Here is a 14,561-nt window from a genome sequence, read left to right as displayed (position 1 = left end):
TGCGACGACGATGACCGCATTGGATCAATGTGCCGGTTCATACACGAGTAACTAGTCCAGTTCTAAGAGATTATTATGGCTTTCATTGATGTTCGGATCAAATGGTGCTCGGAAAAAAAAAAGCTCTGACGAGGAGGACGTGCAGGGTTTTAAAAAAGAAGTTTAAACAGAATAAAACAACAAAACTGCGACGACTAAGAAGCGGTGTGGGGACAGTTTAGCGTTTTGCCTCTCCCTTTAAAACCACGCGACCCATCCTGTCCCGTCCTGTCCTGTCCCATCCTGTCCTGTCCCACCCACTCGTTTTTAAACACATGCAATTTCTCATGAGAACCTCACATTGTCTGTCACAGGACTCGTTCAGCTGTTGGCTCCATGATTTGTGTCCTTTCAGGCTCAGGAGGAGGGGGTAAGAGGGGAGGAGGGAGGAGGAGGAGGGGGGGGTGTCAGGAAGGGGAAGTGAAGGGACAAAGTGGGTGGGGTGGTCATGAAGAGACCCAGTGATATATATGTTTCCCCCCTCCCTCCTCCTCCTCTGAGAGAAGAAGCAGCAAAGGGTCGTCTGTGTACACACACTTAGCAGGAATGTGGCGTTTTGGAGCATCATTGTGAGTCCGTCTCGCAAGAGTCTTCTCCTCCGCACGCACCGGCGGCTACCGTCCTCCTCAAAAAGTCAGCAAAAGCTTCTGTTCTGTTCTTGTTTACTCTGCGTCGCCGCGATCCTCCGCAAAACCGAGACGTGTGATAGGCCCTCGGAGAACCTTCAAGACCAAGGGAGGTGAAGGGGGTCACATACTTCCCAGAAGAGACAGACAGCCCCACTCCCCCTCTCTCCGGTCTATATGGCCACTGTTTTCCCCGATTCTCTCGCTTTACCCCCTTTTCCACGTCTCCAGCCTTGACAGGACTGGATAGAGAGAGATTAGCCTGTTAGTTCCACTTAGTTCTCCTATGATTCCAGCTAATATTTGTCAAGTCTGATGTTGTCAGGGCCTGTCAGCGTCAATGGGGGGGAAGTCGCTACAAGGCCGAGGGATGAGGAGAGGGGAATGCAGCCGATTACAGATCTGCACAGAGAGGGATCACAGAGACAACAGATCGTAGCCTATACGTGGAGCTTTAAAGCAACGGTATGCAAATTACAAGCAGAAAGGAGAGAGAGAGAGCGTCGTTTAACGTGATGACACCAGTGACAAATCCAGAGGATCACCACAGGAGCGCCTAAACAGCCGCGGCTCCGGAGGCGTGTTCGCGTAAATATAAAGTGTCATCTCCTTAAACGCTTCCTGGTTCGAGCTGTCCGCCTCCTCCGCGGCTGGGTAAGAGGGCACAGACAGGCCTGTCGGTAACGCCGGGCGACGCATTATTCATACATACACTCTCACTGCAGGGTTACATGTACACACACAACTGGTGATGCAGAGAAGGGAAGGAGGAGAAGGAGTAGGAAGAGGCCGGGAAGTGTGATGGCTTCCTCCTCGTCTGCCCCCGCCGCCGGTCCTACGACGGGGTCGGCGCCATCAGAGCCGATGACACTGATTAATGAGAAAGCCGTCTCATCTCTGCAGCGTCTGGGTAACAGACTACACACAGAGTCAATGGAGGGAGACTCCCCAAGGGAGAGAGAGGGAGAGAGAGGGAAAGAGCACGCACTCCGGCCTCATATTAAAATGAGCTGGAAACAGGAAGACGATGAGTTCAGGGACTGATGTAAGTTCAGAACATGAGACACTTGTTGGTTTTTGGGGCATGTCAATTCATAATATCACTTTTTTTGGGGCTTTTGTCAAATTGAGACCTCTTGAAACAACTTTATTCAGTTCAACCAAAGTGATTTTCTTCTATTCATTCATCATTTTAGGCTTTAATAGATAAAATAGTTTCATATTTTCAAGTCTCTTCTATCATTTTAAATCATCCTGTGCCTCCCAGACCAGAAACCACTGACATAAAACATGACTCTAGTACTGAATAGTGATATAATAGTGATCTCATGGCCCTATAAAAGGCTAATATGCACTGTATACTGTAGATTACAGTGCATATAGAGCTCAGCAGTAAACAGGGAGTTACTTTACATTAATACAAGTTATATTAATATAGTAGTCTTTGACATTGTGAATTAGCCTCGTCTCTAAAGTCTCTATAGGGAAGCTAATGATCCTATACCTCTGTTTATAAGGTTAATTTCTTTACAACTACACATTTATATCCATGCAGATTATTAAAAACCTGTTTTTATTGTTCTAGTTATGATGCATTTGACTGTAGTTGCTTCAGCTTCTCCTATAATCTAACCACAGTGTTTGTCTAGTGTGTCATGATGTGGGACTTTACAGTAAAAGCAGAGTATGACGGACAGATGTTTCTGCTCCAGCTGCTTTCCTAACTTTAGTGCTATTTGTACTGATTATCCTGCATCATGAGTCAAAGCCAAATCTGGTTTTCATAACACCCATCTCTCCCACACACAGACACTGACATCCACACACTTGATTACGTCTGCTCTTTTGTTTTTACACCATGAGTCACCAGTAGAAGTTTAGTGCAGCATCAGTTACCTGCACAGATCCACAGCTACAGACACACTACAGGAGGCTGCTGCTTCCTCTACTGGGGAAGAGAAGAGAGAAGGAGCATGATCCATCAACAACTGGGCGCTGTGAGCTGAGGAGACGTAAGTGGGACATGCACTGTGGAGGAAGAAAAAAAAAACGCATGACCATGATGTCGGGATGAAAACCTCCCTTTGTCCCTGCTCTAGAAATTCCGGAGTTTAACTGAATTACAGCAAATCCAATTGAAACGCACGGGATAGCGAGTCATCCGTTGCATTCCTGTGTGTTTCTGTCAAAGCCCCATGTGTTGCTTCCCTTTCTCTCTATGTGTGTGTGTGTGTGTGTGTGTGTGTGTGTGTGTGTGTGTGTGTGTCTGCCTCATCCAAGTGTCCAAAGTGCAGGAGGAGAAGGAACACGCGACCAGGGCGCAGCGCAGACGGACAGAACCGCCTCATGTGATCGCTCCAGTCCGGAGCTCCGGACACCGCACAAGCACAAACACACACTTCTCCCACAGCCGGCTGCACGCTCCTGAACCCACCGCGTCCACACACAATAAATAAAAAGAAATAAAAAGAAGACAGATCCAGAGACAGTCTGACTGGGCGGCAACTTCCCTCTCTCCTCTCCGTCCGGCGGCGGAGCGAGGCGAGGCGGGGAGCCGAGGCTGTTGGAGCCGCTGCAGGAGTCGAGCTGTCGGGGCTACAACGACCTGCAGACGCGCTGCATGGACTGATAATAATAATAATAATAATAATAATAATAATAATAATACAGCTCCATAAAGACAAGGTTTATTCACGGCGGTGGCATTAATCCAACCCCCCCTCCCTCCTATAATGGCGTTCATTCATCACCATCCTGTCTATAGCTGATAACAGCCCTGAGCGCTCCCTGCGACCCCCCCACCCCGCCACCCCTACCTCCTCCGACTCCTCTGTACAATAAATATATCGACGGATATTATTAACAACAAGCTATAACTATATAACACAAATCACACACATGCCAAGCCACACAGCGGCTCCGGAGCTCGTTTCTGACCCCGATTCCTGCAGTCACACACACATTATCCAGCGGCGGAGCAACGTTTCCACACCGGACAGCCCAGCTTTCTCAGGACAGAACAAATCACACACCACACACACACATTGAATAAAATAAATAAATAAATAAATCAAACCAGCAGCAGCGGAGAAAAGAAGCATGAGAAGGCGGGGAACTCACATTCTGTCTCCGGGAACAAGCAGGCGGCTCTCCACCATCATATCGGGCAGAAAATCCAGATTGTAGGATGAAGTCATGTTGCCTGCCTGCCTGCCTGCCTGCCTGCCCTAGTGTGGATGTGTATGCGCGTACAGTATCGTGAGTGTGTGAGTGAGTGTAGTGTAGTGTGTGCAGTGTGTAGTGTAATGTGTGTGCGCCCTGCCTGCCTGCCTGCCTGCCTGATGATAAATAAAGCGTCGCTCTCGCCCAAAACTGCGCCTTGCTGCTGCTGCTGCTGCTGCGCGGAGCGGAGACGGAGAGGGACAGGTGCACGAGCCGAGGCCTCCCCAAAGGCAGTAACAGCCAGCCGCACACACTCTGTCCGCATCCAGCAGTTGTCACATTCTCCTCCTCTTCCTCTCTCTCTTTGCTTCTCTCCCTCTCTCTCTCGCTCTCTATTTCTTTCTTTCTTTCTCCTCCTCCTCCCCGGGTTTTTTTCTTTTTTTTCTTTCTTTCTGTCTTTCTTTCTTCCTCCCGCCGGTCCCTGTCTGGCAAAATCCGCTCTGCAACAGCGCAACTGACGGACTGTTGGAGAACCAGGTGCCGCCGAGTCGAGCCGAGCCGAGCTGAGCTGAGCCGGGGGAGGCGTGGCGCATAATAACGCTGCAGCTGATCTTTAACTATTAGGTCTCCTCAGTCGAAGCTGCTGTCTCTCTCTCTCTCTTTCTTTCTCTCTCTCTGGCTTCAGCCCATTCAGCATCAATGTTTAAAAAAACAACAACACAGATCTCGTCTAGGTTATATTTAATTTGCTTTTTTCTATGAGATCTTCGCTATAAACATCTGGAACCACTGGATAACTAGTGTATCTATATCTGGGGTGGTTTCACCTCCCAGAGCATCTTCATTAGCCTATCCAGCAATCTCAATCTAAGATGCTGATATCCCCTTTAATAAGTCAACACTCAGTAGGTAAAGACTCATTTGTTTCCTGTCAAAGTTATTAAAACTAAAAATGAAGCAAGAGCTGATGATAACTAGAGATTAGGAGCTGTTATTAAAGGGATATTCCATCGAAAGTTTAACCCATGGTCCAACGCACCGTGACACCGAGAGATGAAGTCTGCTAACCGCTAGCTTCTCTAGCTGTAGCAACTTTAGCAATGACCGCACCATAACAAACAGTGCAGTCTATTGATCCACGCAAAAAGCCACTTATAGCCACAATTAATGCTCAGAACAGCACCAAACGTCGTCAACAGTACAAACAGGGTCCCAGCACATAATAAGAGGCATCAAACATCTGTTAGCTTTGCCTGGTTTCTATTGAAACGAGACGAAAACAACTTACCTACTCTCCTCCAGTTAGCCAACGTTATGCAGCAACTTTCCGCGTCCAGCATAGCGTCCACGTTCAGGCACTGATAATACACGTCCGAGGCCGACTGGTAGCACAAACATCTGGTTTCAGCGGCCACTGGCAGGAAGTGACCACCACACTGACCACTTGATTCCCCCAGGTCCAGCACATACTCGCCTCCATTTCCAGCACATAGCCACCACCGCAGCTGCCCCTCTTTCACTTTTCTCCTCCATTTCCTTCAGCTCGTCTTCAGTAAACTCAGTCTCAAACTGAAAGTGGCGCCCATCGATATGAAACTAGTCGTAGTTGTTCTCAAAACTGCATAAACTTAGCCATGTTGTCCCTTCTGTGATGTCTGCTTCACTATGGTTACAGCGGGCAGTCTCTCTTCCGGCAACAACGTCGTCCTGATCTCGCGTAGATGACGTCGCGTCAAATCTCGCGTTCGTTTACGTGATTCTCTCCGCAAATAGCCTATGTAAAGTTAGAAACGCCCAATTCCGTTCATTTCCCTGTGAACACTCGATAATAAACTGATAGGCAAGATACATAGGAACTTTGGCTGCATTAAATGTAGTAGTAATAACAACGACGACTGGTTTCGATGGGCGCCCTATCAGTTTAGTTTACTGAAGACAAGCTGAAGGAAATGGAGGAGAAAAGTGAAAGAGGGAGAGATGCGGTGGAGTCAAGACAAGACCTTGAAATATTTCACACAATTTGTGGTTGTGGTCTTTCTTCTATTGCTGTTTTTTTATTTAGACAAGAAAATATTACAAATGCACAGACAGACACACACACAAACACACTTCTCATTTGATGCTATGAGGAGGCTGAAGGGCAAGTTGAACCTGGTCCAGTGAAATTTCATCAGGCAGCTCTCAAATACGTGTGAGCTCATATGGCTGGAAGACAACTTTTCAACATGAACATAATATAAATATATAAATATATATTTATTTACTATGAGGAGTTGTACATCCTCCACTTGAAAAGCCCTTAAAACACATGGATCTGCTCCTCCAAACTGTCAACCCCCTGTATCACATTTCATCATCTCACCACTGCTTGAAGCAACCACAACACAACCACTCACATCCTCTTGCATTTGTTTTTACACAACATCAAGACGATATAATAGGAAGCACATTCATGCCACATGTGCACATAAACTGCAGACTGTTCCAATCTCACACATGCCTCAGTGTGGCAACTTAATAACAACACCAGATTTACAATCAAATGAGTTGGGCCAAATTTTTAAGAGGTGCAATTACGCATGGGGATAGCCTTGTAATAATGAACCAGCCCGTAATTTGCTGCAAAATTGCTGACTCTGTTCTTACGCTGCGTTAATTGTGCGGATCCAGTGTGCCTCCCCGCGGTACCGAGGCGAGCTTGAATGCACCCCTGTGCAGCAGCAGCAGCAGCAACAGCAGCAGCGTCTACCTACCAGGTTGCCCCATTTCCTCCCTTCCTCCTCCATAGGAGAAAAAAAAAAAAAAGAGGGGAGGCACTCCAGTAAAAATAATGAGCCTCTCTCTTAGACGGAGAGAGGCGGCTCTCTGGGGGAAGAATATGAGTATCTGGGTCAATGGGAGAGAGAGAGAGAGAAAGAAAAAAAAAAGTGCTCAGTATGCACACATACAGCAGGGTAAAGTGTATGGCGTGGGCGGGACTTGGCCCGCGGCGGGCGGCTCTGCTCGGAGGGTGGTGGGGGGGTGGGAGTGGAGGGGTGGTGGGGTCAGTTTGCATGTTTACTTGCAAGGACCGAGGTCAGAGTATGGATGGGAAAAAGGCCGATCCTACATCAGCGCCCCGGGGTCTCGCTGCCTGCGTCCCAGGAGTGGAGTGTGTGTGTGTGGGGGGGGGCGAGTCGACTCTGCATGTTTCACCGCACTTGACCCCTTCACAGAACAGGCAGGGGTGGGGGGGAGGTGGTGGGAGTGTGTGTGGAGGGAGGGAGGACGTTATATAACCAACGACTGCAGCATCACAATCGTTCCCGTCGCGGCGCTTCTCATGTTCAGGCCTGAGTTGACGCTCCTGGCTGTTGTTGTTTCAGATGACACTTCATAACCCCCACCCCCCCCATCCCCTCCCTCCCCACTCCCCACCTAATCACTGTTTCTGCTCCCACAGATATTGTTCATCATGCCAACATTTAAATCCTATGGAATCTGCACATAAAACCACATGCCTCCGCCCTACAACAATGAAGCCGAGAGAGATGATTCTGTATGTTGTTGCTCATTTTCAGCGTTTCAGGGTTATTGCAAATTTATTGTCCATGCAAATAACATTCAATTTTGCAATTCATGCCCTCAAACTCCCACCTTATCCGCCAGCAAACAGCAAAGTGCTATATCTGCGGAGATATTGTTAAATTGCTTATTTTGTCCAACCAATGATCCAAACCCCACCAAAAAGACATTCAATTTACACTTCTATAAAATAGACTGAACCTCCTCACCTTGTTCTGCACTAAAAAAAAAAAAAAAAAAAAACAGGCACTCGCTCGCTGCCATTACAACATAAAAGGGCTGAAATGATAATGAGTGTTGAATAACACAGGAGAAAGATGGGATGTATAGAGAGGAGCTGCATGTGTAGCTTTACATGTGTGACCCTGAACAACACATGAAGCTAACAGTGACCTCATCATGTCCTCCTATCCTTGAACGCACCGATAATGAACAGAACATGTACGTTTGCACAGTGGATTCATGCTCAGGTTAAAGGAACAGTGTGTTCGATTTAAAGCAATCGTTTAATCACATTAAAATAGGAACTTGTTCTGTGTTTTTTTGTTTGCTTAAAATGAACCTTTCATATCTATGTAAGTTTCTACAGGAGCCCAGGAAGGACAAACGAAACAGTGGCTCAGGTCTGCTGTGTTCTTATACGCCTTACAGGCCACCGTAGCTGACCTATAGTAAGAATTTGTTGCTAGGCGACATCTAGTGGTCATGGTGATTATTACAGGTGCAAAAAAAGCGTTAGGAGGAGGTTCAGAGCTGGACAAAGCCGTGTTCGATTCCCAACGCGAAACCAGCTGTTGATGTTTTTTTTCCCCTTTTTCTTCTTTTACTAAATCTGACTTATTAGTTTCAACCACCATTACAGTAACCATGGCGACAAAGGTAGTGGCGTCACCACTTGTCGGCACACTCAGCACGTTTTATTATTGTAACCAAGGTCGGATACCGGCCGCAGCTGTAAGGGTTTTAGTCTCTAGTTTCAGGAGACACACACTCCTATGGACAGTAAAGAGACATTTACTTTACACTCAGGCTGCGTTGTATATAAAAAATCCTTATCACACCTCATTCTCCAGTAAAATCCAAGACTGAGCTCACTGCTATATATTCCAGCATAAAAGAATGAAATGATAATCAGTGTTGAGTAACGCAGGGCGATGATGGGACGTATAGCGAGAATCTGAATGTGTACGTTCCTGTGTGTTTGCCAAAGGCTTACGAACACCTGTCTCACGACGTGCGGGCGTGCATCAGCTGTTGCGACAAGAGAGAGAGAGAAAAAAAAAGGAAGAAAGAAAGACAATATCTCAGGAGAGAGAGGGGGGGGGGGGGGGGGGAAGGAACTGCGTGTACGTTCTCATGTATGTCTAGTAAACAATCATGTAATCAAATCTCCTCATCATTTGATTTGAATTCGACACAAATCCTTTTCCCTCCTGCTCCACCAAAACAAAACGCAATGCAACCGATCTATAAATAAAACATGAACATACTCAATGTTCAATGTAGTCATGTGAAACCAACAGCTTACGGTGGAGGAAGTGGCGTGCAGCTGTTTAATATTGCATTTAATATGATGCATGTGTTTGTCAGCGTGTGTATGTGTATGTGTATGTGTATGTGTGTGCAGCAGCAGCAGCTATGTTCCAATAATAATCGTGACAGGCTTTTTTGCACTGGATTTTTTTTTTCTGCAGGTGATTTAAAAAGCAGATATAGGAGCTTTCGTTGCATTAGTCACCATTTGAATCACTACAGTCGCTTCTGAATGCAGCGGCTAAACTTCTTAGAAAATCCACAAGAATGAATCAAGGATATTGTTATTGTTGTTGTTATTCACAGCCAGCAGAGAGGCTGAAAATGATGAGTTTTAGTTTTTTCTTCTCCTTCCTTATGCCCATGTGAGTGAGATGAGACTTGTTCGTCTACAGCAGCGTGACCCTGAGCAGCAGGCTTTAGGTAACTGACTACTGCAGAGTCTGTGCAGGAGAAATCCTGACCTCGTGCCCTCCACATGACGACAGTGGGGCCTTGAAAATGCTGATAATGAAGCCTCATGTTTTTGTCGCCGGACCTTGGGTTACTCATTTGACTAGAGCTGAATGGTCACATTCATGAAGACAGGAACATGTACATATGCTGATGTCTGAAAGTAAAAAAGAAAGAGCAAGCCCAGTGTTCCTCACAGAGCGGAGGGTGGAGCCACGCTCGGGTTAAAAATAAAAATATTTCCAATAACAACAACACGAGGCTTAATGAATGAAATCCACAAATCCATGCAAAGCTACTTATTTGACTTGTCGATCGATAAGAAGATATCAGAAATCATCAGTGTAGTTTTCCACCCCCTCTCTCAGCTTCTCTCTGGAGCTATGGTAACAACAGGCCGGTGTCAGCCAATCAGAAGTGAGGAGGCCCTGAGTCTCTCTTCTGATTGGCTGACTGCTTTCTAAAGTGATCCAATATAAAACAGAGCAGATTTCAGAATAAAACACTCAGAGAAATGGATGGATATTGGATGTTGGGTCCAGGTGGTGAGGGGGCGGGGCTTTGGGTGACTGCTTTGTTGTGACATCACAAAGTGACAGGAAGTCCTGACGGCTGGTTTTAAGGCTCAGTTTCTGAATACAGGCTGTGTGCATTTCTCTGTGGACTGAGGCTTTGATACTTTCACAGTATTAATATAGAACCTAGAGCTGCTTTATTATCACACTACACATGGACATCTAAATTTATACTGTATGGAGCTTTAACACAAACATCTACCTTTATACTGTATGGAGCTTTAATAGAATAATAAGAATAAAGGAAACATCGACTCCTCTGATTTTGTTCTTCATAATATTAACAAGCTTAAATTGAGCCGTTTCTTTAAAAAAAGGTAATAAAATAATGATAATAAAAAAAGCTGCCATATGGTTACAACAGCTAAAGTTTTTCACACATGTTTCCAGTCATTAAGGATGGGAGTCAGGTTCTGGTTAAACTTCCACACAACAGGTAAATAAGGAAATAAATAAAAATCACTCTCTGAATATAGAAGTCTGGCAGCTGTTGGGAACGTAATGACACATCTGCTTACTCTCCTCAAACCTTCAAGTCGCTTTGCTCGCTCGCTGCCAACTTCTCCTGAACAGGTTTCAGTAGATCGCTCACTGTTGGCTCACGTCTGCTGACTAAACCTTAACTGTGTCACGTCACTGGCTGCAAACATCTGCATTTTGCTGGAGGATGTACGTACAGATCCAGCCGGTTCTTCTGCTCCTTTCCCCCCTCCCACTCCCACTCCCACTCTCACCCCATCATCTCTCCATCTCCATCTCACCCCCAGGGCCTCGTGTTTCCCCCTCGATCCCCCTCGTGGCAAGGTCTGCGTCTGCCCTCACTTGCTCTTTCCCACTTTCGTCTTCTCTCGTCTCTTCTTCCCTCTGTCTAGTTATTTCTATCTTCCACTCCGCCTTCATCTCTCTCTCTCTCTCTCTCTTTCTCTCACCTCAGGCTGGGGGGCCTCAGCTGCCCGAACAATACAAATCGATCACTTAGAAAGGAGGAGCGGGGAGGGCAGCGGAGGAGGAGGAGGAGGAGGAGGAGGAGGAGGAGACAGGGTGGGGTGAGGAAAAAGAAAGAGACAAAGAGGCTGGATCAAAAATAGACGGTCGTAGAGAGCAAATTAAAAAAAAAAAAAAACCCTAAAACAGCCACAACACTGTAAACCATCATCCCGGCCCCTCTCTCTGCTTCTGTGCTTCCTGCTTGCATCTCACCCAGAGGAGAGGATTGTGGGTAGCTAATGGCGCCGGCTTTTCACACGTGAATATTTAATAAGGGGCTCATGAATAATTCAGAAAAGCAAGCAGCTGCGTTTGAGCCTAAGTGGACATGTGAGGAGCCTGAAACCAGATAGACGGGAAAAAACATTTTGATCAGTGTGCGTACGTGTATGTGTGTGTAGATATATGTGTGTGTGTGTGTGTGTGAGTTTGCATATGAATCAGCAGAGGTGTCCCAAACCAGTCTAGTCTCTCTAGTCTACTACTTTCTTATTCTGTCAAACACACAACACCCTGACTGAAAGACTGAAAACCAAACACAAGTAGAGATGAAGTGGGTGGATCCTCCCCCCACATCTCTTCCCAACACTCTCTCCATCCATCCATCGCTCTCCCTCTCCGCCACTCGCTGTTCAATCTTCAAATCTGATTCCTTGCCTTTTCTCCAGCTCTCCTCTCTCTCCTCCATTTTCATGCTTTCATCTGTCTCCTCCTCCATCTCCATCACTCTCTCTCTCTCTGTCAGGTTGTTATTGGTCTGCGCTGGCTGGCTGGACTCTGGCTACGAGGACACTGTGTTCCAGTTTAACATGAATCCCAGCTCTCTACCTGTGGGGCTGCAGCCTCTAAATGCTCACTGACCTGTTTTAGCACACAATCTGACACAACACACAAACTCAAAGGCAACCGCGGCCTGGACGGATGCATCAGCTGCGTGTTTATATATTTATATTAAAATAAAAAAGGTCTGTTATTGTCGTCACATCAGGAATAGAGCCGCCTCTGAGTCAGACGCCTCTTATGTTTCTATACGAGGAAGGAGCCGAAGTTATAAGGAGCGACTTTTGTCCTTTTTTTTAATCCAAAGATGAACGTTCAAAGGGTTAAAACACACACACATACACATCTGAGTCAGACACACACACACTCACACGCTCACAGTCACACTCACACGTCGTTCTGTTCTGATCAAGTACCAACACTGTCGAGCAAACACCTCCTGACCTGTTCACTGATCCTCACACACTAATGTCTGCACCGGTGGTCTCAACATGACTTTGTGGGTCCCTCACACACTTTTTCTCTCTCACACACTCTCATACACACACACAGAAGCACACACACACACACACACACACACACAGACACACAAATACACTTGATGTCCTCTGCCCCTGAAAAGGCCTCCCGGCTATACTGCGCTGCTGTCTGCTATATTTTAATGGCCTCTGAGAGAGCGGACTGGACAACGCTCTGAGCCGTGCTGAGGTAGAAACAGATCGCTGCCGTCCAGAGGGAGAAGAAACCTCCTATCTCCAACTCACTCACAGCTCTGCTGCTAGTTTGGGTTCAAGCACTGAGGTTTTATTGCTTTTTGTTTTTTTTTTACAGCTCATCTAACAGGATTTTAAAGGAACTGGTCAAACATTGTAGTTTAAACCTAATGTTTAATTTGTTTTTGCTCTTTTTCTGAATATTTCATTTAATTTGTCATTTGACATTTATGTCAGTGCTGCACTGAGGCAATTTTAAATTATCAAAGTTTTTTTATTTTTAAACAGTAAAATGTTGGGGCCTCTGATGCACAATTGTCACAAGTGTTTTGTCTGTCTTTTGCACTGAGGCAATTTTAAATAATCAAAGTTATTTATTTTTAACCCCTTGCCTCTAGTTTAGCTGCAGTCTGCCTGGTCCTGGACGGGCCAGGTGGGTGTTTAGAGGTTTTAAACAGTAAAATGTTGAGCTTCCAATGCAGATTTGAACCATATTTGTGGGGTTGTTGCAAAAAAAAATTTGCTTTAATGTCTCATAATATCATAAAATTAGTCTGATCCAATGTAAAATCAACACAAACACAAGTGTTGTCGCCAGTTCTGCATCACAAAGTGCATAAAACCTTTAAAAAAAGGTCACATTGGTGTGTTATAAATTTCAAACTAACGACCTGCTGCTGCTATTGGTTGACAAAAGAATATAAAACAACCTAACACATATGAAAACTGGCAGCATGTCACATGTGAGGGGGAGGGGGGGGGTTACAGAAGGTGTTAACGGTCAAATCTGTCCTGTGAAGATTTTAAACACAGGAAGTGAAACATCTGCTGACTCCTTGTCCTCGTTTGATGACATCACACTGAAGATTTTGAGGTTCACTTTAAAACCCTGTGTCAGCAAAAATGTGTTTCTGCCCGCGGCCTGGCCGGTCCACTCAGCTCCGCCTGTCACTCTCCATACTGTTAGTGAGTCAATGACTGAGTGAAGCCGCCACTCACCCCCCCATTCCCCTCCACCTGATGTCACTAATGATACAGTATGTGTGGCTGTTCCATTGCTTTCTATTGGGTTTAATTAGCCTGGGAATAGAAGGATAATGGAGCAGATAATCCTGGGTTTATCTGAGGACTTGAGTTGGAGATATTCGTTGTTTTTTTTTTAGCAGAGCAGAAGTGTAAGAGAGTCCAGCTCTGCAGCATGTGTGTGTGTGTGTGTGTGTGTGTGTGTGTGTGTGTGTGTCGGACATTCAACGCACTCCCATTGAGTGACACAGTAAACGGGCCGGAGCTGCTCTAAGTTGTTGTGGTGCCACCGAGCGCCGCTGATGATTTTCTCCTCTCAATGCAAATGGAGGGTGGAGGGATAACACACAGACACACACACACACACACAATCACACACACACACACACACACACACACTGTCCGCTCCACCTGCAGTGCACTGGAGCGCGCTCCAACTGTAATTGGCCATCGCATCAGTGACAGAGAGAGAGAGGCCCCTCCATTCATCACCAACCCCCCCCCAACCTTCTCCATTCGTCTCTCCGACGTCGTCGCCAACTCCGACCAATCTCTCCCTTACTTTCCAATTTCTCCCCCCCCCCCTCCACCCCCTACTCCCCTCCACCTTCTGCTTTCGCTCCACCCTCCCTCCCCTCCTCCCTCCCCCTCTCCCTCTCCCTCTCCCTCCCTCCACCTTCTGTCCTCCTTCTCCTCCCTCTCTGCTCCTTTTCCTCATTAAAGTGGGACCCAGGCAGTAGCGGTCACTGCCTCTCATTTATTTTCATTTGAAACTGGTGCAGCTCCACTGATCCTCTGGGGCTGCAGGAGAGAGAGCAGGATGGTGTCATTCTGATAACAACCGGCACACACACACACATGCACACACACAGACGCACACATTTGCACTCACACAGATGTACTGTATGTGCACAACCCTCACACACGCACACATACACACAGAAACTGAGGAAAAATGAAGGAGCGTGCACACACACAACGCCCGCACATGCTACAGTATACGCACACAATGGAAAGGAACCCACTTCCTAATACACTCGTGCACACTCACACAAACACACACACACACACTCACAAACACAAAGGGAGGTGTATACACATCCGCC

At 46.5% G+C, this 14,561-nt stretch overlaps 1 protein-coding gene across 50 annotated transcripts in view; it reads right to left on the bottom strand.

Moving 5' to 3' along the window:
• celf2 (cugbp, Elav-like family member 2) overlaps window positions 1-14,561 on the bottom strand; it is a 229,144-nt gene that overhangs the window by 142,603 nt on the left and 71,980 nt on the right. For 5 of the 50 annotated variants that reach the window (XR_015035068.1, XR_015035084.1, XR_015035086.1 and 2 more), the window contains exon 1: window positions 3,786-4,171. The exons of 38 other annotated variants lie outside the window; for them this stretch is intronic. Coding sequence is in view for 6 of the 12 variants with exons in the window: in XM_085769363.1 (XP_085625489.1) it covers window positions 3,786-3,862 (77 nt within the window). In the remaining 6 variants the exon portion in view is untranslated. Of the gene's footprint in view, window positions 1-3,785; window positions 4,333-14,561 lie in introns of those variants that run through there. 7 more of the 50 variants (XR_015035065.1, XM_085769348.1, XR_015035094.1 and 4 more) reach the window with 6 other exon arrangements.

This window comes from Trachurus japonicus, chromosome 23, assembly GCF_045865225.1.
Source record: "Trachurus japonicus isolate A0001 chromosome 23, Traja_1.0".
In the NCBI taxonomy this organism is placed as follows: Eukaryota; Metazoa; Chordata; class Actinopteri; order Carangiformes; family Carangidae; genus Trachurus; species Trachurus japonicus.
The sequence above is the reverse complement of the archived record's forward strand: the minus strand, read 5'-3'. Positions and strand labels throughout refer to the sequence as shown.